Raw genomic sequence first — 25349 nt, 5'->3', positions numbered from 1 at the left:
CAATGTGGACGTGTCAGCCGCATCGAAATTTCGGCCTTTCTAGCTTGAATATGCAAGACTGATAGGGCTTAGAAACACAACAAAATTTCGATTTTCAGTATAGGCAGCGGTAGGACTAGGTAATTTTAGCGGACAGATGTATTTGACAAATCGTGCGTTAAATCATCGTCTTCCCCAATACAGTCTGATTTGTAAAAAATTGCTCTCCAAAATAATTTGACTTGATAATTCAATATTTATTATTCTATTTATTAATTTAACTATGAAAGGAAATGGTGACTATATAAAGGGCGTTTACATTGACTTACAGTTTCATTGTGTTCAGTCTGATTTGGCGAATTAATTGTACTTTTATCTATACTAGTGACAGTAGGCTCTTCCTTCTGTAATTGTTCTGCGCCACACAATAAAATACATTTGGGGGTCAAAATCAAAATTATGACACAGTCCTTCAGCAACATCATTTTGCCTGCAAGCTCGGATCGTTTGTGTGTTTCAATAGTAATTAATGGCTTGAGAAAGATAATCACTTCATTATCTTTAGTGCCTAGTTAATAATCTGAACTCCTTGGCATTGCAGTTGATTAGAAGAACCTCAAATTCATCATCATTAATTCAGGTGTACAAATCTGATAAATAGCGCTCAAGGATTTTCTCTACAACGGGTTGCTTTGTTAAGGTGCGTTCAGATCTAGCGAATATGGTAGCCTGTACAGAGAGAGCGGATGGGAGGCGATGTGCGGGAATCAAGCAATAGAATTGGTTGTGATCCACATCTCTTCTCCGCTCCGCTAAATTATGGTCTCCTCTCATCTCTGCCTCCTGAAAAGGTAGCCTAAGCCGCGAATGTGCGCCTCGCGCGCCAGGCGCGAGCCGTTCACGAGTCAACGCATTATGTTCGCAAAATCTGGCAAAACCTTTAGTTTATATTTTGACCAATACTTGGGCATATTTTACAAGCCGATCAAGGAATTCTTCCCGCTCTGCTTCTACCAGTTCGGCAAGATACTCAAAAACCTTTCTGTTCCGACTTCTCGTTATAGGTACGCAGTATTTTAACACATTTACGTATACGCACGGACACATAAGCCATAAGTAGCAGCCCAGCAGTGGAATATACATACCTGTAACAAGAAAGTTTTTGTTAAAAGCATTACATTTATAATACAAGCTTCAATATTAGTAAGAGACGGCGTGACAAATGGCAGGGTGTCTAAGGTTTAATGCCAAATAAAACTGATCCTAAAGAATTAAATGCTTTACAATTAAACCATTAATTTATAACTGATACTGTCCTGGTACCTTTTTGCCTAAAATGTCACGTATATCAAAGGAAAACTGTACTCAGTACTTAAATCGTAATTCATGCTCATTAGATTACTGTGATGGCTGGATCTTAAGATGTAATGTACGTATCAGTAACTGGTGAAGTAATAGCCTTCTCACTTTTTAATTAAAATATATGTATACCGTCAACCGGGGTGAATAAGGATGGCTGGGGTGAATAGGGACACAACTTAAAATGTGATTTACCTGACAATATCGTAAAAAATACCCACAACAACTGTATTAATCGATTGAAAATATCCGTAGATTTGGAATGATCCAATTTGTGTGAGAAGTAATTAGGAAATTGTCGTGTAAATCAAATTTTAAGTTTCGTCCCTATTCACCCCAGCCATCCCTATTTACCTCGGTTGACGGTATGTGTTATATATTCAAGAAAAAGAGACGAAGGCCTACTAGTACCCAAGGCCTTTAGCATTCGTCGAGCCCCAGTAGGGCCAGCGGGTACCGTATTGCACGGCCACATACACGTCGTCGGAGGAGGGGGGATCAAGCGTTTCTGATCCTCCCCCATTGTGAGGGGGCCCTGGCGATAAGCCGGGGCTGCCGGAGGGCGCCGTGGTGAAATGTCATCCCAGTCGATCCCAGTGCGCCCTCACGAACGGCAGAGAGGGTGAAACGCCGGGGTGGATTTAGTGGGGCTCTCTTGCCAGGAGAGGGGAAAGGAGCGGCGAGTCCCACACAACGTGCATAAACGCATTCCCACTCCGTCAAAAAAAAAGGTGATTATGGTAGCACACATCATAATGTCCTGACAATATGCAATCTTTGAAAGGCTTATAATCTTAGCCATCCTCTAAAGCAGCGGTCGGCAACCAGCGGCCCGCGGGCCGCATGCGGCCCATGGAACCTCTCACTTACGGCCCGCGAGCCTCCCTGGCTATTTTGTATGTAATATTGACAAATGACAATGTCTGATAAAGTCATAAATATTTACAAAGTGCGGCCCGCGTCCACTTCGTTAACTGCTATGTGGCCCTTGGCTGCTAAAAGGTTTCCGACCGCTGCTCTAAAGCCTAGCTTTCACTATCTATTCAAACAAGATATTTAGCAAAAACTAATTAAATTTGTCTAAAGCTCACTCTTGTTCAGTCTAATTGCCATACAGCGGCCATCGAACTTCCAGTCTAATGATAGTGCATTGAACTGTATAACAGATATTCATTCGGGAATGTCTGTCTTTGCGAACTGTTGCAAGTCCTACATATGTACACATTTCTTCACCCTATTCCATTGAAATAAAGTGAAAAAAGTGTATACTTATTGTTGACATTGACTTTGAAGAGGATTGATCGTCAACATTGTAAATTAATAATTAATTGTCTTTAAGGCAAATTAAGTCCATTCATAAGTGTCCATGCACTTTTGCAGCTGGGTATTTCATAAACGCGCTACAAACCTCAATTAGCTAATAATCGTTTGTCCTTATCTGCCATTTTGACTTATGCATTTGTAAGAAAGGGATAAACCATAATTTAACTAAATCGGGCCTGTAAAGTTTTATGAATAAGGGTTTAAGTCATTGAAGTGTTGATAGTGATATCCATTTTTTTAATGTTTATCAAACGGGTTGTATCAGGGAAGTTTAGGCTCTTATTCAGTTAACCAGTCAACGAGAAACAACTGTTTAATTGATCTATTTGGACAAGATGATAAAAATAAACAGCATCCAATCAATTAGACCAAAGTCTCCATCTTTCATTGAATAACTAAAATCAGACAGAGTAAAACTTGTAAAGGATTCTAAATATGTATTTCGCAACTTACATTTCCATATGACAATTGAAATCAATTGATCTTACAAAACACATGAAAAGTAACAGTGAGAAGAGAATGAGGCCTGGAATCAAAGCTACTATCAGCCAGTTTGTTGTCCGCAATTTTTCTTTGACTTGTTGGTCTTCTGTTTCTTCTTCGTTGGTATTCGTCTTGTCGTCGCTTAATTTTATTATATTTTGCTTTCCCATTGAAACATTGTGTTTTGATCTCCTGTAATAATGAATTAACTGTTATGGAAATCTGGTATAATTTTTAAATATTGAACATATTCTAAGCATCTGTTATTTTATTATCATTAGGGCTCATTTAGACGATGCGAGAACTTTTTAATCGGTCGGTTAAATTCGACGTAACCAACAGTCCGCAATGTAACTAAAATCGCATGCGAGTTCACGCGCCGTCTAAATCAGCCCTTATTCAGTAATATTATCGCATGCTTGCGATACCCCTTTACTTTTGCATAAGCGTGAGGAAGTTGTATAAGTTGTATTTTCTACACATCGCAAGGATCTGTAATTCAAAGAATATTTTTAATGCTCAATTTATTATAATCGTTCAGTTGTGCGACAGACCATCTATCCGGGATTTTCTCCCTTCATTTCGCTAAAAAACAATGATATTATTACATACTCACTTCTCCAAGTCATTAATGATGTTATCATATACAAGTTCCATCACGTCTGGGGCATCAATGAAGTCATGGTGTTTGAAATCTCTCCTTCTTTCTCCTATTGTTGTAGCCTCAACTGTATTTGTCGTCATGTCTGTAACATCTTCATTTGTTACTTCTTTCAATATAGCATAACTCATATGCGTAGGCACATCCGCATTACCTTCCCTACCTACTTTTCTCGTTGCAGCGTCACCTATACTAGTCATACCAGTAACGTCTTCAATTTCTACTATTCGTGATTTAGCATTATCTATATCTGTAGGCATATCCGTAATACCTTTCTCACTTACTTCTACTGTTGTAGAGTCAATGTCTTCCGTAGTCATACTAGTAACTTCTCTCGGTGTAGCACTGCTCATATTTGTAGGCATATCTGTAATACCACTCCTGCCTACATCTCTTGTTTGAGCGTCAACTGTATCTGTAGTAATACCAGAAATATCTTCAATTTCTACTTTTCTTGATGTGGCATTACCCATATTCGTGGGCATATAAGTAATATCTTTCCCAGGTGCTTCTCTTGTTGTAGCATTACTTATATTTGGAGGCATATCAGCAATACCTTGCCTACCTATTTCTCTTGTTGTAGCATTAACCATATTTGCTGCCATGTCAGCAATATCTTTTGGACTCACGTATTCATCGTACGGTGCAAAAATTATCTTAGTTTCAACAGTAATGAGACTTAAATTATATTTAGGTGGTTCTTTGGTTCCGTAATGGTCTTCATTTTCTTTTTCTCCGTAATCCCATCGACTGAATCTTTTAGATTTAACATTTTGTGCTAAATGCACTATCTGTTTGATAGATCCACCCCTCGTTTCATTTATTTTATTGCCTTGACTTTGTATGCCCTGTAAGTACGTCATTAATATTAGTAGAAATATTCTTATTGATGCACATGGTATTTCAATATAAGTTTATAATTTTTTTTTTAATTATTGTTAAGTTTGGTTATAAGCAAGTTAATTTTAGAAAAGTTTAGAGCACAGATACTTTAGTTATGTAGAGGTTAAATAATATGTGTGCTTAAAAGAGTTGCTGTCCTTACCATGGCTTCATTAATTTTCAATAAATTGCATATATTTCGATAAGTATCATTGCCAAAGCATTGTTCTGCCGAAAAGAGAATGTCTGTACTGGAAAGCTCATATGGAAATATTTCCAGAGTGCTAACATTTAAAAGTTTTTCCTGTTGAAGAATCAAAATAATAATGATATAATAACAAGTTGTACTTTATTATCTTAGAACACAACAGCATTTCTACTTACATATATTTCGTCACAGCGACTGGCCTCAACTTCGAGATCTTTATTAGGAAAATAGTTTTGGTACCCAAATGGAGCCAAGAGATGCGCTGTGTCAAATTTATTATTGTATTCTTGCTTCATAGAATTAAGTACCAAAAAGATGGTCCCTCCCAATGAATAGCCGATGTAATGTATCTTTTCTTGCTTAGTATTATCGAGAATGAAATCTACAGTAGCGGCAATGTCCTGTACAGCGATTTCCTCGTAGGAGTAGTTGAAAAATATTGCTTTATCTTTAGTTTCTGCTCCGAAGGATGTGTGTCTTCGGCCATATTTGTTGCCTCGAAAGTTAGCCAGCCATACATCATATCCGAAATCTTGAAGTTTGAAGGCTGAAAGATAATTCAATATTTAGATTCAGATTTCGATATAATCGTTCGATAAACCGATATTTCGTGCACGCAACGAGAAAACGTTTATTAGATATGACATATTATATAAAATGTAATAGAATCACTGTTTGACTGTATTTTATGGAAAGTACTCGTATTTTACTCACCCAAAGACTGATTATCTCGTTGCTGCAGAAATCTGTCCGAAGATTGAAACAAACCGTGTACCAGTAGCACCGGGTACTTTTCAGACATTACTTCGTAATTTTCATAAGTCAGCCTAAATACCTTTAATATGTACTGATCATTGGTCACAACGTTGTACTCATTAAGATACCTTCCTGTGTCATTGGTTAGTTTGACTCTGTTTGTCAGTGGATTCTGCAACGTAATAAAACGTGAATCTTGACATTATATTTTGAGTTCAATTATCAAGTAAAAGAAAAAGAAAATACATCTTGATGTCTTGACTTACGTTCATACTATCTAAAGGTTTCTTGATATTTGTCGTTTTTGCCTCGGGTGCCATGTCGTCACATGAAATGTTTTTAAGAAAAATAATCAAAATGAGACAACATTTTAGAAGCATTGTGATGTTTGCGACTTCAAAATCGCTCTTATGGCATGTCATTTATAGACGTTCTCATTGAATTCGTTTTGTAATTGCTACCAGTAATGATGGAAAATTAAAATTTTCTCATTAGTTTCTAATATCATTACTAATTTTCAAACTCAGAAATTCAATCAAATCATCGTGATCAGATCATTACCAACTCAATAAAGGGCGAGTAAAACCTATTTCTTTCATTTAGGAACAAATTAGCTATTAGACTAACTAAACGAAAGATAACGTTAATTTTAATAGGGCTAAGTAGTCAGACGCCGACCGCCAAGTCTTCGCCATGTTTTTACACAGACGTTCCGTCATTGTTTTGTTGTTGTGTCTCCAAATGGTTTCATCGTTTAACTCAGGGGAAGAATCAGCGAAAAATAAAAGCGACAGTAATAGTACTTTTACCCAACACACAAGGCATTTGAAGAAGACGAAGACAAGAACACTTAAATTAATGGAAGTAAGTCACAATATATTTTTTGTCAATACTCATGCGTTTAGGTTCAACAACCGCTTGCACTGAAATACTAATATTACAGTTGTTTTTTGGTGGACAGTTATTATATTACAAATGTAAAATGTAATATCGATGTTGAGCTTATTTTTGTATGTAAGTATATAAAAAATCCAATTCTTCCTTTCGTTGTCATATTTATTTCAAATTTGCAGAATCCAAAGGCAAACCTAGTAGCACTCAGTGATAAAGGAAGGTTTCTAAAGTCATACGATATCGTCACTTGCGATGGTTACATACTGAACATATTCAGGACTACTTCCGAAACTGATGAGGCGAAACATAAAGAATTTCCCGTCGTACTAGTTCCTGGCTTGTACCAATCTTCGGACGGGTTTGTCAGACAAAACACTGAACATTCTCTGGGTAAGTACTTTAAAACAATAAATTAGAACAACCCACTTACTCTCAAGGCTTAAACATCTGTGTCAATCTGTGTTTTCAGCTTTCATACTCCAAGATCTTGGTTATGATGTATGGCTCGCCAATGTACGTGGTAATAAATATGGCAGACGTCATTTGTACCTTGAATCAGAAACTGATGAAAGAACCCAGTTTTTCGACTTCAGTTACGATGAAATTGGTTTCTATGACATCGCTGTAATAGTAGACTATGTTTTAAATGATACACGCAAAGAAAAGGTTCATTATATTAGCCATTCGTTAGGTGGCACTGCCTTTTTGATTTTGAATTCAATTAAGCCGGAATTTAATAATAAATTTGAAACAGCGCACCTAATGGCACCTATTGGGTATCAGAACTATTTCCCTAATGAGAAATTTACGAAGGATGTCGATAACTTTAAGGAAATATATGTAAGTACTTTAAAATATAGGTGTCGCATATTTTTAAACCCAAGAGAACACTTAATAGTGTTATGTGAATTATTAATAATTATTTGAATTATTACAGGAAGACCTTATAAAAAGTGGAAAAGCAGAAATATTTCCCCCTGTGAAAGATGATAACAAGAACTTCTCAGTCGATGACTGCCTCGGCGACAAAAAATATCAAAATATATGCGAAGAGTTGAAAATTGACGAATTAATGGTATTCAATAGAAAATTTAAAAACTTATATACTATTTACACTTGTACATAATTTAATATGTTCACAGGGCCTAGAAAAAAATAACAATTCGAAGGATAAAACGAGAGGCGGCTCTATCAAGCTACTAGCGCATTTAGCTCAAAACATCAAATACAAAACCTTCAACCGATGGGATTATGGTGAAGAAGGAAATATGAATCACTACCAAATCAAACAAGCCCCTATATACAATTTAAGTGATATAACTGCTCCAACTATGATAGTTTATGCTTCAAATGATGAGTTTGTGAGTCCTAAAGATATCGAGAATATGGCTAAGGATATGGCTAAGGCTTCAACGAGAGAAGTGAAAAGAAAGGATTTTAAACATCAAGACTTTCTTCTTGCGTCGGATGTCATGGAAACCGTTTACAATGACATTATAGAAGATCTGAGGTGGGCTTAACAACTTTATTAATCATAAGATACAATTTCGCTTCAAAGCTCTTACCCTGATTAAGAGGGCAATTAAGTATTAGAGCAAAATTGTAGTGGTCCTTTGGTCAAACTTGACAATGCTGCCGAGGGGAAAAAATTGATAATTCTTGACTTAGGTTAGAAGTTTTAGATGTTATTGTGTAAACTATTATTATTACAGGAACACAGCCCGTTTACATTCAGAAAGCGAAAAAGAACTCAGAAAAGAGCACCCGAACGATGATGACGATTACGTAGACGATCCAACGACAATAAAAGCAGACAGTGACGGGAAGACAATAAAAGAACCAAAAAATAATATGAAACTATTTATACCACCTTCGGTGTGGATGCAGATACTTATTTGGTTGCCCAGGCTCATGATACCTATTGTTTTGATATTATGTCTTGTAATATTCTTTTGTTGTCTTAAGAAATTCAATGTGAATTTTAATGTGGGCATGAGAGGCGACAAAAAATCAGTTATAAAAAGAGAAGAAGAAAGAGAGAAAAACGACGCATGAAGATTAATATGAAATTATTTATTTAATTATTGCGCCTGTAGTATAAGATTAAATAAAAAAAACAGCGTTTTATTACGTTTATGTATATACCTATTACCTATGTCGTGGCCAGATCATAGATTTTGATAATTTCATGAAATGCCATTTTAAAATTGATCATTTCAGGATGTGGTTAGGTTAGGTTTGAATTTATCCTGATTGATCATTTCATTAAATGATTGCCTTGCCACATCATGAAATGGTCATTTATAAGACCTGGTCACGACATATACACAACAGACATTGTAAGTATAACGGGTAGCACTAATTGCCTAGCACGTTATTATATGGCGTACAAAGCAATACTATTGTTTTGTTTTAATTATGTCCGAGTAACAATTCAGATAGGTTCTTACTTCTTAGATACTGACAGACTACACACAACCGAAACCGTAGCAGGCCCTTGAAATTAAAACATAAGATATTTTTTTAAATTTTTCTTTTTTAATTAACGAATCGAAATCGGTTTCTACGTGGATGAAGCCTAGGGAATACAAACGGATTACAAAAAAAATGTGCAGCAACATAACCTCCTGTCCTGTACCTCTTGAGCTGGAATGAGTTTGAAAATATTCGCGTTTGTTAAGCAAGACTTTTTTTTAATTTACGCAGGTTTTACAAAACGACCCTCCGTTACATTATTTAAGTACCACATAGTGTATTAATTAGCCAAATAAGGTCCCTAAGTACGAGTATGTGTAGTAATTATCTTTGATAATGTGTCAGTATTGAATAATTTTACGGTTTGGACTCACTTGTTTTTAGTCACTCGCGCGACATTTAACAAGTATGAATCAAGTGAGTCTAAACCGTAAAATTATTCAATGTTAGTAGTATGTCTCACAACAGTTTAAGTTCGAATGTGTCAGTATTCGTAATTAGCTAAGGTTCACTAATTAATCTTACCAATTTCATTACCATGATTACAATTCTCTAATCATTCAATCAGTAGCAAGCACAAGATCCGAAATGTATTTTATCCAATTTCACTTTCTTGTTGGGAGTTTTTATGGCTATCATTATCATTATCACAGATGTCTTTCTCAAATTCATAAGATTGTATAATCTGAAGAAGAAAATTTTAATTCCACCTACAAAATAAAAGGCCATTGTCTCATGACACTTCTGTCTGGCAAATCTGTCTAAAATATGAATTAAACGTTTATTTGTGTCATTGATTACGTACACCTGGGGTTTGTTTATAATTAGCAGGTACACAATTCTCAGAGCAATGCCTAAGCTAGTAAAATGTCCATTTCTTTAGCGTTCAAAATATCGTAGCCAGTGTATAAATCACTCGCCACACTCTAATGGCCGCTGTCAGTGAAATTAATGGGGTGACCACTCCTGATGGATCACGACCTTCGAGCGTCGTTTTCAAATTTCATTTGCTTACCCCAATCAAATGTCAAATGGCCGTGTCTTGGAATTCGATGTTCTGGGCTTATCAAGTCAATTTTACACGATAGAAGTTGAGAAAAGCGCCTTGTTTTTAAGGGCCTGTTTACACATTGATTAGTGTTATTTGCGAGTTCATACATTTACTTTATTACTTTAGTTGCAAATGTATGTACTCGCACTTAACACTAATCATTTTAAAAACAGGTCGTAAGATAGATTTAGTTCGAACGCTAAGTGGAGTGGAACACACGACGAAAATATACATGGGTCTTTGTAGTGGCATCTCCAGGATATGAGGTAGGTACATATTTAAAGAACGAAAAATCTTTTTTTTAGTGTTCCCTACGTATCTAAAATACCCATATGTAGGTATGTGGAAATGTAAGATAATTTCCTATCGAAATCATTTCTTGCAGTAATATAATGCAGGTACATCAATGCTGCATCAGTCGCAGCGCTGTTGAAGTCTAAAAATAAACATTTCCAACATTCTAAATAACGGTAAAATCCTCCAAGGAATCAACAGGAAAGGTAAATTGTATCATAATATAATTTAATTTAAAACATTTTTCTCTCGCTGTGTAGTTTCATTCCAACATCTAGTCTAGTCAACTTTATAGTTGGGAAATCTTTCAACTAAAACTGTCAGAAACATTTCGTCTGTGTATTATCATATCCCATTTCGCTTTCACTACACTTGGCAAATTAAATCTTCTACGTCTGAGTGTAAGGCATTTGCATTATAAAGACATTTGATAGGGGTTAAGGAACTTTTGTTCTCTTGGATAAAGCTCGGTGTAACTTTGTAGCAATGTTATTTCAAAATGGCTGAAATAGTTATACATTCTGTAATAATTTCAAGGTTTTAGTCACATATTTTTAGTCATTACTTGCGACGACATGTTAAGTGGGCGTAAAGCCAGGAAATTAGAAGGGAACAAAAGATATGGAGCGTCGCGCGAAACTTGCGAGTCTTGCGACGGAAGATATAACCACCGCGCGGGTTTTTTTTTTACCTTTTATCACAATTGCTCTGAAAATATACTTCTGTTTAAAATTTTGCTTGAAGTTTTAAAATTACCTCCGAAAAAATGATTTTTTAATGTTTCCCTTTTCCCTACGTATTAAGAACGTAAAAAAGACCCAAAAATCTGAATAAAATCCAGTCCTAGTAAATAAATAAGTAAAAATCGTGAAAGTTACAATTGGGATTTTTAAATATTTCTGCTAGCGTATAAAACAAATGCCAAAACCAACCCAAGAGTTCCTGCCGTAAAATTTTCCAAAAAGTACCCCCTAAAATACTTTAAGACACAAAACCCGTTGGGAATCGGGTTCTGAAAGCTTCGACGGATAGAAAATTTTACCTCCCTTCTCTGGAGTAGAAAGCATCCACTCTGTATGCAAAATCTGGCATTTTCTCTACACAGTCCACATTATTCCTGGTACACTCTCAAAAGGACAATATTGTGTCATTTCTCGCCTCTACAATGCCATATCTTTCGCTGAACCAAGGCACTAGCAAGGTACCAAGGTACAAAAATAATATATGCTGCTTCAATCGCTCTTAAGTTCAAACTAGTAAAGGTCATTTTGCATTGCTTTAACGTAAAAGATTGTAAAGAAGAGACTAAATTCAAAAAGTCTTGTAGCAGGATTCCAGTATCAGAAAGTTTTAGGTTTGTTCAGAGACCAAGTAAATAATACAGTCTTGCATCATATCACTACGCATTATCTAATTACATTGTCGACGGAATATACATATATAGACGTAGCTCTCAGTACATTTTGACTTCGAAGACGGTCCATATGACTGACATTTATGATATATATGACTGCAAATTAACCCTTCTCCATAAATATAAGTACCCCCCCTAGATTTGAATACTGAATACACAATTTTCCGCAATTAACAAACAGGTGTGTTTGGTCAATGAAAGTTTTGATTGGGCTATAATAAAATTTTATATGTAAAACCGCGGCATTATATTATTTGACGTTGTCAACATGCGCGCTGTACAGTCACCTGCAATAATATGTTACACAACGAAGGCCACAAAAATATTTGACGCGATCTTATTTCTACAGCCATAAGAGCGTGTCACATATTTTTACGGCCTTCGAAGAGTAACATATTATTGCAGGTGACTGTACAATTGAGTCTATAACAACTTTTTATTTATCCCTAAAAAAAGGTTATTTTTCATCGCGTTTAGTTTTCTTTGACGTAACCGTTAACAACAAAGATTTTGCAGGATTGGATTATACTGAAGTGAACTTTTCTGTCTCGTGTTACAAAGAAGTGTAAATCTGTTTTACATTTCTTTTCATTTGTCTGTGAGATTGTAATACAAAAGCTTCACGACGTTCAACGTGTCTATAAATTCTTGGGATTTTTACCCTGTATGCTTCTTTATAGAATTTGCTTTTGAGGCACAGAGAGTAAATCTGATGTGAGTGATTTGGAGTTCTGGACATGTACCTAACTAAAAGCTCTATAAAAATACGGTAAAAACATATTGATACAATTAGTTTTTAAATTAAGGGGCTACCCGAGGTTTTCATCGATTTTTGACAAGTTTTGAATCGTATCTCCTTTTTTTGCACTACAGATAGAATTATATGACAAACGGTTATTGGTTTTTCAATCTTTTATCTCCGGTTTTGTCCATCGGGTTTTGAAAAAAATGAATACTTATTTTTTTTTAACATAGTCTAAAAAAACACTTTTTTCGTATCTAGTTTGCAGTGAAGGATCTACATATTTGGGTTCGTCTTTGAAGTCTCGAAAAAAGTGTCCAGGGTTTTAATTTTAAACTAATTAACACAAAAGTTATGGCCAGAAAACCAGTTTTTTAGCCTAAACTTGTTCAAATTTGATGCCAAATATCTCGAAGATAATGAACTTTGAAGTAAATATGGGATACTATATTTGGTTAAAGCCGTTGCTGTTAATATAATAAGCTACAAAAAACATTAGAAAACTAAGGGGTTCAGATCGAAGGTCATTGGCGTGGGGTAGCCCCTTAAGCCCAAATAAAAGATACTTGAAGAAACTGTCATAGAGACATTAGAGACCATCATATGTTTATACATTCCAATTAACCCTTAACATATTATATTTCAGTTCGTGCTAACTTTCTAGAACAAACAGCAGAAACTTCTTTCTACAAGCGGATTACTCTCCTGGGCCCGAAGTCGGAGAGTTGTTTACTCAAACATGCATTACGACTATTTGCTGTAAGAATATTCATAGGAGTGTTTAACTTTTTGTAGTCAAGTGTGACGTTTACAAAACATGTAAATATGCATATAAATTGTTTAGGAAATATTGGTTATAAATAATAAAATTAATACACGGTAGATGAATCTTGGTACATGATAGCAATTGTCGGCTGACAATAGAATCAAGTAGGTATTGAAATTTTGTCGTATGGAACAAAATATATCATGGAACGTACATGACGTAATGCCTGCTAATTATACTTTCAAAGTCTACGTGTTCTAGACCTTTACCATCAAGTAGGTACCTTTATAACCTTCAAAAAAATACCTTCATACCTACTCTTAACAAATAAGTCGATTTTTTTTACCATTTAAACTTAAATGAAAGTTATTTTTCACACTTCTCCTGCACTTTACGATCGAAAAGTTCACGCCACTCAGGAGGCAATGGGGTTTATCCCGTCCATTGAAGAGCCACTAGACTGTGGTGGACCGCTGAGCTATAAAGCGTTCCATTTACGACTAGGAATGAAGAATTTACCAGCCAGTGTGATACATAATTTTACCATACCTCACCCGTCGAATTATGGTCCATATGACAGTTCGTTATAATATTTGTAGAAATTTTACGATCGAAAAGTTCGCGCCATTAGGAAGGCAACGTTTATTCCGTCCATTGAAGAGCCACTAGACTGTGGTGGACCGCGTAGCTAAGGCGTTCTATTTACGATTAGGACTTGAGAGTAGGTAACTGGCCAGTTAGATAAGTAGATAATTCTTACTACAATCGAGAGCGTAAGATAAAACAACTGTTGATTCAGGATGAGAATAAATTAAAATGTGTTCTGTTTTCAAACAATTATTATTAGAAAACATTAGTAAGCTTAAGATTATGAAAGTCATGTGACGAGTAAGGTATTACGAATGAATATGGAGGGAAGTACGAGGAAAGGAAAACCGAGGAAAAGGTGGATGGACTGTGTGAGAGATGATATGAAACGAACGCAAGTGAATGATGAGATGACGGGCGACAGAGAGGTGTGGAAGAGAAAGACATGCTGCGCCGACCCCAAGTGAATGGGAAAAGGGCAAGAGAATGATGATGATTAGTAAGCTTCAGATTTAGATCACACACTGTCTTATACACAACGATTTCGTTAGCTATCTAAAAACGATTAGGTACTAAAACATTCACGTTGATTATAAAGAGCGGGTTGCACCAAGCATAGTCGACTGATTAAGTGACTATTGGTGGTGGTGCTATTTCTGGTATAAACAACCGTCAGACTTTACCTCCAATCATAATTATAACGAACTACGATTACAGACGATTTAAATCCTACCGTGCGGTATTAGGTACCCACTTCCCACTAAACTTGCATTAGAAGCGCCAACGCAATCACAGCGCAACTGCTGTCTACCAATCATGGTCGTGTAGGGCACTTGAGCAGACCCGAGCACTAAAACGATTCGTTTCCTATTGGATAGGCTTTGAAATGCAATTCCTTTTATCGTAAGTTTTCGGAGAGGCTACGTTAAAATTACATGATTGAACATACGAGTACAATTACAGTGTAAATAACTCTGCGGTCTACCAATCATGGCGCGGGGTAGGTAAGTACTTGAGCTGAGCGGCCAAACTAAAGCACTAACGTTTAATTTCGTGTTGGAAAAGTGTAATTATTAAGGTTCCGTACCCAAAGGGTAAAAACGGGACCCTATTACTAAGACTCCGCTGTCCGTCTGTCTGTCACCAGGCTGTATCTCATGAACCCTGATAGCTAGGCAGTTGAAAATTTCACAGATGATGTATTTCTCTTGCCGCTATAACAACAAATACTAAACAGAATAGAATAAATATTTAAGTGGGGCTCCCATACAACAAACGTGATTTTTTGCCGTTTTTTGCGTAATGGTACGGAACCCTTCGTGCGCGAGTCCAACTCGCACTTGGCCGGTTTTTTTTTTTAATTTCGTCTGTTTTGTTACGATAGCTGATGATGTCGAGAATGATGGCATACCTACTTATACTGTTTTGTGAGAGGACTAACGCAAAAGTGTAATTTTTATATTGAATTTTTGCAGCGAGTGCCTTTTTTTACTAGGACCGACCAAAAACGATCCAGATGCGATGGAAGGATGACATCATAAAGTCCAAGTAATGTTGCTTACACGGTCCAGTTTCAATTAAGGTTTGTGTCTAGATACTTCTGCACATATTACGAATATTTGTTAAAAGAGTAAGTTTATCTATGCTTATTCATTGTATGTATTACACATCCCAGCGCAATGAAAACGTTAGCTCTGCGGTCTACCGCCTGCTCTCGACGTTCGTCTGTCTAGTGGCACTGGAGCGGTTCAAATAATGTTGCTTACACGGTCCAGTTTCAATTAAGGTTTGTGTCTAGATACTTCTGCACATATTACGAATATTTGTTAAAAGAGTAAGTTTATCTATGCTTATTTATTGTAACTATCACACATCCCAGCGCAATGAAAACGTTAGCTCTGCGGTCTACCGCCTGCTGTCGGCGTGTGTCTGTCTAGTGGCACTGGAGCGGTTCAAATAATGTTGCTTCCACGTTCCAGTTTCAATTAAGCTTTGTGTCTAGATACTTCTGCACATATTACGAATATTTGTTAAAAGAGTAAGTTTATCTATGCTTATTTATTGTAACTATCACACATCCCAGCGCAATGAAAACGTTAGCTCTGCGGTCTACCGCCTGCTGTCGGCGTGTGTCTGTCTAGTGGCACTGGAGCGGTTCAAATAATGTTGCTTCCACGTTCCAGTTTCAATTAAGCTTTGTGTCTAGATACTTCTGCAGATATTACGAATATTTGTTAAAAGAGTAAGTTTATCTATGCTTATTTATTGTAACTATCACACATCCCAGCGCAATGAAAACGTTAGCTCTGCGGTCTACCGCCTGCTCTCGGCGTTTGTCTGTCTAGTGGCACTGAAGCGGTTCAAATAATGTTGCTTACACGGTCCAGTTTCAATTAAGGTTTGTGTCTAGATACTTCTGCACATATTACGAATATTTGTTAAAAGAGTAAGTTTATCTATGCTTATTTATTGTAACTATCACACATCCCAGCGCAATGAAAACGTTAGCTCTGCGGTCTACCGCCTGCTCTCGGCGTTTGTCTGTCTAGTGGCACTGGAGCGGTTCAAATAATGTTGCTTCCACGTTCCAGTTTCAATTAAGGTTTGTGTCTAGATACTTCTGCACATATTACGAATATTTGTTAAAAGAGTAAATTTAAGTATCTATGCTTATTTATTGTAAGTATCACACATCCCAGCGCAATGAAAACGTTAGCTCTGCGGTCTACCGCCTGCTCTCGGCATTCGTCTGTCTAGTGGCACTGGAGCGGTTCAAATAATGTTGCTTACACGGTCCAGTTTCAATTAAGGTTTGTCTCTAGATATTTCTGTACATATTACGAATTTAGACTCACACTAAAATGACTCATCTGATAAAGATTTAGATTTATTTATTTCATAATATGAAATTACATTATAAATTATTTCAAGATAATTTATACGAATTTATAGTCAACTATTTATTTTATACTAATTTCAATACAGATTAAAATCATCATCAAATATCAATAGCAAAATAAATTCATCACAAACTCAAATAATAGCGGAATTACGGGAAAGATAGCAACATGGCTACTTATACCTAGATATCTCGTAATTAACGTCAAGTAAAAGTACAAGGCATTACAATATAAGAATATAAAAACTTTTTACAAAAAAAAGCAAACCGACTTCAAAAAGGATGAAATAAAATATTATCCTTTTTGAAGTCTATGCGTTACCAACTGATATGTTTGAAGTCGGTGCCAAGCCAAATTTTGAAGCATACCATGATTTTGGTGCGATTCGATAAGGATGTACCTACGTTGGATTGCCTTACACGACGACAATGAACGTACTTTCTGTAGGTACAGTCGACGTTAAAAATATGTTTACACTTTTCGCCTTATCACAAAGGAGTAAGGTGCAAAAGTGTAAATATATCTTTGACGTCGATTGTATCTAAAGCCCCCTCCAGACTATGCGCGTGAATCGCGGGCGAAGCCGCAAACGCGAGTGTGGAGTCGATTTCGCAGGTCTGCGTTCAGGACTCCACACTCGCGTTCGCGGCTTTGCGCCGCGATTCGCGCACGAGTGTGGAGGAGGCTTAAAAACACACCTCAGAACACACGATCAAACCTTCTTGGCGCAGTCTGTACCATGTTTGTCGGCACATTAGTGGAAATCCAAAGCATTTTTTTTCGTCGTATTTTTTAAAAGCATTTCTTACTAATGCTCGAACAGTCTATAGCACGCAAGTGTGAGATTGGGACTGAGTAATTTCCCGTCCCTTATCCAGAGGACTACATTTCAAAATATAAAACAATTTAAGAAATTTACCTTCTTGCCAAATTTCACCTAAAGCGGTTCAGTTGTTTAGCCTTGAAAAGGCGACAAAGAGGCAGACAAAATTACTTACACATTTGTAATAGTTATTAGTGCAGTTCTAATGGGATTTATAGCCATAGAGCTGATTATTTTGACTGGTATTGTTACTACTTGGCTTGGCACCGACTTCAAACATATCAGTTGGTAACGCATAGACTTCAAAAAGGATAATATTTTATTTCATCCTTTTTGAAGTCGGTTTGCTTTTTTTTGTAAAAAGTTTTTATTTTTCCATTTTTAGTTTTAACGCATTGTTAAGAGCGCGACGCATGAATGAAAAACAAGATCATGTTTAACACTAAATTCGTGTACCTATTACTTTAATAAATATGTATGTAATCAGGAATTTTCTCGAGTCCGTCTGGGAAATTATAATTCCTGTCACTACTACACTAAATCCATCCTCCGCCCCGCCACTGGCCCAATCCCTCTACGCCCCGATCACACAACCTCACAGCGCATCAACCCCTGATCCAGGAACCCCTCGACCCTGAACCAGGAATTTTCTCGAGTCCGTCTGGGAAATTATAATTCCTGTCAACTAAATCCATCCGCCCGCCCCGCCACTGACCCAATCCCTCAGCCCCCCGATCACTCAACCTCACAGCACATCAACCCCTGATCCAGGAACCCCTCGATCCTGAACCAGCAACCCTTCAACCGCCATTCCCCGACCCGTTAATCTCTGACCCCTTAACTCCTAACCCTAACCCCCGATCAGTAGCCTTACCAGCTTACCACGAGTTTGACATTGATATATTCGCTAGCATGTGTGTAACTTACTTCCTATGCATCTCGCTCGTACTAACCTTAGTGTGAGCGAGATGCATAAAAAGTTACATTTAGATGCATAAGACGTTAGCGAATATGTCAATGTCAAACTCGTGGTAAGGCTACAGTTGCAGTACATCAAATTGGTGGTTTTCGGAAGCAAATGCTCGAGTTACTTTAGAAAACCCCGAAATCACTTAACACGTGCTTTTAAAAATTGAGGAGTTCCCTCAATTCCTCATGGATTCCATCATCAGACCAGAACCAAAAATAATACGGAAACACCTTGGAGGTAACTTCTTCCAAACAAAAAAAGAATTACTCAAATCGGATCACAGGTGCCGGAGTAATCGGTGAACATACTTACATTTAAAGAAATCATCATCATTATCATCAAAATAATCATCATCATCAGGTCTACTTCATCAAATTAGTGGTTTTCGGGAGAAAATGCTCGAGTTGCTTAAGAAAACGCCCAAAACACCATGCATGTGCCTTTAAAAATTGAGGAGTTCCCTCAATTCCTCATGGATCCCATCATCAGAACAGAACCAAATTAAAATGGGACCAACTCGGAGGTAGCTCCTTTCAAACAAAAAAAGAATTACTCAAATCGGACTACGGATGTCGGAGTAATCGGTGAACGTACATAGAAAAAAAAAAAAAATAGCCACAACCGAATACAGAACCTCCTCCTTCTATGAAATTGAAGTCGGTTAAAAATAACAATTATATCATATATTAAAATCAATTCATAATATTAGATGTCATTTCCATATATTCTTTTACAGAGTATAATGGTTTATCCAATAAAAAGTATCTTAATTGGCGTTCAAATGCTTCGTCAGATGGTTCGGTTCGCAATAGGCCTGTTGCAAGTAAGGGGTCATCCATTAATTACGTCACACGGATTTCTAGGTTTTTTGACCCCTCCCCCCCCTTGTCACATTTGGTCACATTTGGCAAACCCCTCCCCCCTAGTGTGACGTCACATTTTTTCTACGAAATCGCCAAATCGAATTAAGTAAGTACCTAAGTATTATTAATATTTTATCAAAATATTTTTGACGATATAAATATTAGTAATTTTAAAACCCAAAAGTGCTTAGGAAAGAAAATTAAAAGAATAAAAACGATTATCGTTTTAAAAACATGTTATTTAAATGTACACCGAATAAAATAATTAAAAAAAAATTTCGGTTACTGATGAAGTTAAAGTGACGTCACAAAGTTTGTGTCTCCCCCCTCCCCCATGTCACAATATGTCACATTTTCTTGACCCCCTCCCTCCCCCTAAACGTGTGACGTAATTAATGGATGATCCCTAACAAAGAATCATGGAAATAATGGTTTCAAAGAACATATATGTTTCTTTGTTACCTTTAATATGATTATAAAAAATGGCCCAATCTCAGTATAAACTGAAGGATTATTAATATATTCAATAAAATAAAAGTGCAAAATTCTCCAATCGGCTATTATTACTGAAACGCCAATCAGAAGCGTTCTAAACAGTGACGTCATCAATCCATAACATATTTCTTAGAGCAACATAGACAACCTCATTGACCGAAATCCATACGTTCTCACCAAAGAGTTCGAAGGTGCAAAAAAATGTTATTTCGCCACTAAACATTTATTACGTCCAAAAAATATTATTACACGATATAAAGTAGATATCTATTTGTAAATAAAATATATATGTGATATATGTTTCTAAATAAAATGCTAAATAATACGATATTTCAGCAACAAACTTTTTTAATTATTTGGCTGAATGGGACTAGCATTGCCATGTTGGCTGTCGTAACTAGAAAAAATTAAAAATTAAAAAGTAAAACCGGCGCTCGGTGATTTTCACTCAAAATTTACATGGATCTAAATAATTCATCTTAAATTGCAACCGTGTGAGAGTTTTTGTGTAACAATATCATTAACAATATCATTCGGATTCAAGGGAAATTTGTAACTGTAAGTATGTAAACAATGTCTACCACCCTACCACCAACTAAATGGTGACGTCACAAATGTCGTGCAAGGCGTTTTCGCGCGACTTTTAAACTAGCTATAATAAAATGCAATTATTTATGTTAAATCTTATGAGTATAGCTGAAATATTGTGTTTTTCGGAACCAATACAAGTGTACCGACAATAATAAAAGGGATTTCAAAATTTGCCATCAGGCCTATTCTGCAGGTAAATAAAAAATATTACATTATTACGCAAATCTCCATTTTCTACGACAAAAATAAAGCTGCAACACCCCATAATTCTTGGTTTACATCATTGATAAAGCATAATAGGGCTTTACACCCAGTAATCTCTGCCAGTCAACCAGCGATACGCGAGTAACGAGGTTTATTGCGAACATGCGGATCGGAATAATTGGTTTTTTAATAGAGCAGGCGCTTTATTTTATTTCACGAACCTTTTATCGTAAATTCTATTACGATGCACGAATAGAGGAGAATTAAATGACGTATTTTCTTGTGTTTTGGTGTGATTGTGTGTTGTACGTACAAATAGTTGGACATTCCGCCTTAAGTAGTAAATAGATAATAGCAAAACGTACCTGTAACAAAAAACAGTTTTTATTAGAATGGACTTGTTTAATGTAAATAGGTATAATCCTAGCTCACACTATACATTATACAATACAATACAAATCCTCTTTATTGCACAACCTCAAAAAATATTTACAGAGATACAGAGACACATAAAGGATGACTCACGTTAGACCGGGCCATGTCCGGGTCAGAGCTTCCGGCGCTTACTTTTCTATGACATGACAGGCGATCACGTGATGCTTTCCATAGAAAACGATGCGCCGGAAGCTCGGCGACACGGCCCTGTCTAACGTGAGTCATCCTTTATACATGAAGACAGCGGTAACAACAGGCGGACTTATCGCTAAAGAGCTATCTCTTCCAGACAACCTTAGACTATGTAATACAGCATCGGTTGATATTCTTTTGCGTGTGTCTGAAAAAATCCCAGAATAGCTTGAAGGAACAACCATATTTCTCGTCTTAAATAAATGTTAAACATAAAATATGTATTTCAGAACCAAACCAAAACAACACATACCCAACAAACGTAGAACGAATACAGTTCCAAAAATAAAAACAACACATCCGTCTCTCTATCATATTTGTCTGTCTAATGTCCATGAATATTGTGTATACATAAGTACATACATACATGCATGTTTACAAATATGTACAAAACGATAACACGCCTAAATACCCAAGTACTTAAAACTCGACATTTACCTCAAGCACCACCCCGAACCCACAATAAAAAACCCAAATCCACATTAGCGCTTCCTTCATTACAACACTAACCGGTATTTATCCTTTAATGTCCATGATAACCATTTTAACTGAACCAGCTTTAAAGACCTATGAACACTTTCTACTGCTCCCTTACCTTACAGGGCAAAGATAGGTCTTTATAAACTGGACGCGACTTTAGCAAACCATATTGCAAGACCTCTCTTTAAAGGTACTTTCAGGTGAGGAGAGGGTCTTCTTAAATTGGTGGGTTTTGTTCTATTATGACACTAGCGGACTCTAACGATGGTCGGACCAATATTTGCCGCAAGCTTCTTATTATTTCATTTAGGTGTTGGATATTTTACAATGTTACTGTTGTTAAGTTGATTGAATTTATTTTTCGCTATAAGTGGTTAAAGACTGTAAAATTGTACGATATAAGATAGGTACTCCCATGGTACTCCAATATTTTCTTTGAGATGTAATAAGGTATACAGAAGTATTAAAAATATGTAAGCTTCGTATTTTATTACAAATTGATAATAATATGCCGTAAAACATGGATTTGTACCTACACAATATTGCCAGCGTAATAGATAAACCAAGTTATGTCTGCATCAATACAAACATACTGCCGTATTCGAACTTCAAGATATTTACAAGAGACGACACGTACTAGATCCATTCTAGATACGTTATAGTTTAGGTATCAACTAGTTCTCTTTTGCAGCGCCATTCGGGCAACCAATGTCACTTTTACGTTAGATAGAGTAAGATATCTATTAGATGTGAATTGGATCTCTAAGTCATATCCTGTTGAAATCGTTCAAGAGTATCTCCATAATCCCGCAAATGTCAAATTTGACAGGTTAGATCTTAAACATATCGTTATCGTATCTTGGTGATGAATAAAAATATCTAATAGGATAAGAAAGAATAGGAAAAATATTTCGAAATCCGAATCGGGCCCATAGGTATTATAAATGCGACAATAACCCCCTTATTCATAAAACTTTACGGACTTATTTAGTTAATAGTAGATTGTACAACAAGGGCATAAAGTGACCCATTTTTACCCGAGGCAATTTTAGCTAGTTTGTTAGTGCACGACACCTTGCACTTTGTGACTATGCGCTGAAACTTGGCACAGTTGATTCTTAGCTGGTCATGAGCAGATACAGACCGGGAGACCTCGAGAGCCACGTCTCATTTAGTGGGGGGGAGGGGGGGAAGTTCGACGCCGCCGCGCTTCACTTGGAGCAACATTTCTCTAAAACTATACCTATTAGGGAATGTAATATATCATTTTTGGATAAATTAAGGATGAGGAATCTAGTTTTGGCACAAACACAATGCACTTTCTAACAAAAAAAAGCATAAAGTAGAAAAGACTAAAAAACGTATTTTTGATTTTTTCATAATTACCAATTTTTTTTTAAAGTATAGCAGGAATCTGAAAACAAAAAATACAGTCGTAAAGCTACACTTATTACGTTTAAGAAAATATATAGTTTAATATACAAAACTGTTGATAAATGGGAGATAAAAAATAATATTAAGCGTGGGCCAGAGTGATCTCAATACATAATATTATGAATGTGGGAAAGTTACTTATAATTTGTTCTACAATCGTTTATTTTTTAATAATTTCGTAAATAACTCGTAAACGGTAGCCCACAGCAAAAAAATATCTTTTACGTAAATAATCTGTTTAAGATTTCTTATAAAATAAGTGCTCCTTTTTTTCGCTAAGGTCAATATTAAAAAAAATATTGAAGGCAGAAAATAAATACTAAGGTCCTCTTTTTTAGTCATTCGTAAATAACTCGTAAAGGATGTCCAATAGCAAAAAATATTTTAACACAAGAATAATTAGCATAAAATTTCCTACAAAAAAGGTTATTCAAACTTTTTCGCTAGGATCAATATTTAAAAAGGGGACCTTAGAATTTATTTTCTCTCTTTAATATCGTTTTTAATATTGATCCTAGCGAAAAAGTTCGAATGACCTTTTTTGTAGGAAATTTTATGTAAATTATTCATGTACTAAAAATTGTTTTGCTATTGGCCTTCGTTTACGAGTTATTTACGAATGACTAAAAAAGGGGACCTAAGTATTTATTTTCTCCCTTCAATATTTTTTTTAATATTGATGGTACCGAAAAACAGTAGTACTTATTTTATAAGAAATCTGAAACAGATTATTTACGTAAAAGATATTTTTTTGCTGTGGGCTACCGTTTACGAGTTATTTACGAAAAACAAGAAAAATAAACGATTGTAGAACAAATTATAAGTAACTTTCCCACATTCATCATATTTTGTATTGAGATCACTCTGACCCACGCTTAATATTATTTTTTATCTCCCATTTATCAACAGTTTTGTATATTAAACTATATATTTTCTTAAACGTAATAAGTGTAGCTTTACGACTGTATTTTTTGTTTTCAGATTCCTGCTATACTTAAAAAAAAAAATTGGTAATTATGAAAAAATCAAAAATACGTTTTTTAGTCTTTTCTACTTTATGCTTTTTTTTTGTTAGAAAGTGCATTGTTTTTGTTCCAAAACTAGATTCCTCATCCTTAATTTATCCGAAAATGATATATTACATTCCCTAATAGGTATAGTTTTAGAGAAATGTTGCTCCAAGTGAAGCGCGGCGGCGTCGAACTTCCCCCCCTCCCCCCCACTAAATGAGACGTGGCTCTCGAGGTCTCCCGGTCTGTATCTGCTCAAGACCAGCTAAGAATCAACTGTGCCAAGTTTCAGCGCATAGTCTCAAAGTGCAAGGTCCCCATACAACGGTGTGCAGTAACAAAGCAGCTATTTTTTGGTCTGAGCGAAGCGAAGACCAAAATAGTAGACGAGGGTAAAAATGGACTTTTATGCCCTTGTTGTACACTCTGCTTTTCACTTCGATTGCGAGGAAAATAATTATATTTTTCACGGCAATTTACACCACGAAATTGTCGTAAAGCGAAAGAACATAATACATAACCAATTCCCGCCAACTATTTAATTTTTTTTTTTAATTTTCAACATGTGATCAGAGTTTCAGACGCTTGGTTTTCTGCCAAGTCAAACATTTCGGAGCATTTTTGAACGATAATCGACTCCTATTTTATGTGATTTACTAAATTTAATGACAGAAAATACGGATTTCTAATAAATTGTAGCAAAAATAAAATAATGTAACAAGTTTTGTCATCTACACAATTTTATTGCTCAGTAAAATTGTGCAATATGTTTTAACTGTTTGGCTGTTGAGACCGATTACCTTAGTCTTAGAAGAAAATTTTACTTTTATGCTCTAGAGCATAAAATGCGATTTTATGTCGTCTACGCACGACATAAAGGTGCACTTTTTGAGTATGAGAAGTGAAAATTATGTTTTATCCCTTGCTTACAAATTTATACATAGGTAAGTCAAAATGACAGATAAAGAGAAACAATTAGTAACTACTTAATTGAGATTTGTAGCGCGTTTATGAATAAGGGGGTTATTCTTCATGTTTGGCTATCTGTTACCGCATCATGCTTAAACTGTTGAACCG

General features: G+C 36.0%; 4 protein-coding genes across 7 annotated transcripts in view; 2 read left to right on the top strand and 2 right to left on the bottom strand.

Moving 5' to 3' along the window:
• Window positions 1–25349, bottom strand: part of LOC134790202 (syndecan) — a 596526-nt gene that overhangs the window by 325530 nt on the left and 245647 nt on the right. The gene's annotated exons all lie outside the window — the stretch shown is intronic.
• Window positions 1–25349, top strand: part of LOC134790217 (uncharacterized) — a 413186-nt gene that overhangs the window by 257200 nt on the left and 130637 nt on the right. The gene's annotated exons all lie outside the window — the stretch shown is intronic.
• Window positions 3085–6196, bottom strand: LOC134790100 (uncharacterized). 2 transcript variants are annotated; one of them, XM_063760878.1, is made up of 6 exons: window positions 5918–6195; window positions 5610–5823; window positions 5072–5442; window positions 4851–4991; window positions 3761–4653; window positions 3085–3336 (listed from the first exon to the last, which is right to left on the bottom strand). In XM_063760878.1, exons 1-6 carry the CDS (start codon window positions 6071–6073, stop codon window positions 3111–3113), a joined length of 2001 nt encoding a protein of 666 aa, XP_063616948.1. In that variant the 5' UTR covers window positions 6074–6195; the 3' UTR covers window positions 3085–3110. The 2 variants fall into 2 exon arrangements, with proteins under 2 accessions (XP_063616948.1, XP_063616949.1); XM_063760879.1 differs by lacking the exon at window positions 4851–4991 and having other exon boundaries at window positions 5918–6196.
• Window positions 6300–8649, top strand: LOC134790101 (lipase 1-like). The gene is made up of 6 exons (XM_063760880.1): window positions 6300–6515; window positions 6725–6935; window positions 7015–7385; window positions 7483–7620; window positions 7688–8055; window positions 8258–8649. The coding sequence occupies exons 1-6, from the start codon at window positions 6345–6347 to the stop codon at window positions 8598–8600; spliced, it is 1602 nt and encodes a 533-aa protein (XP_063616950.1). The 5' UTR covers window positions 6300–6344; the 3' UTR covers window positions 8601–8649.

Source organism: Cydia splendana, chromosome 4 (assembly GCF_910591565.1).
Source record: "Cydia splendana chromosome 4, ilCydSple1.2, whole genome shotgun sequence".
In the NCBI taxonomy this organism is placed as follows: domain Eukaryota; kingdom Metazoa; phylum Arthropoda; class Insecta; order Lepidoptera; family Tortricidae; genus Cydia; species Cydia splendana.
Note: the sequence above shows the minus strand (reverse complement) of the source record. Positions and strands in the feature narration are given on the sequence as shown.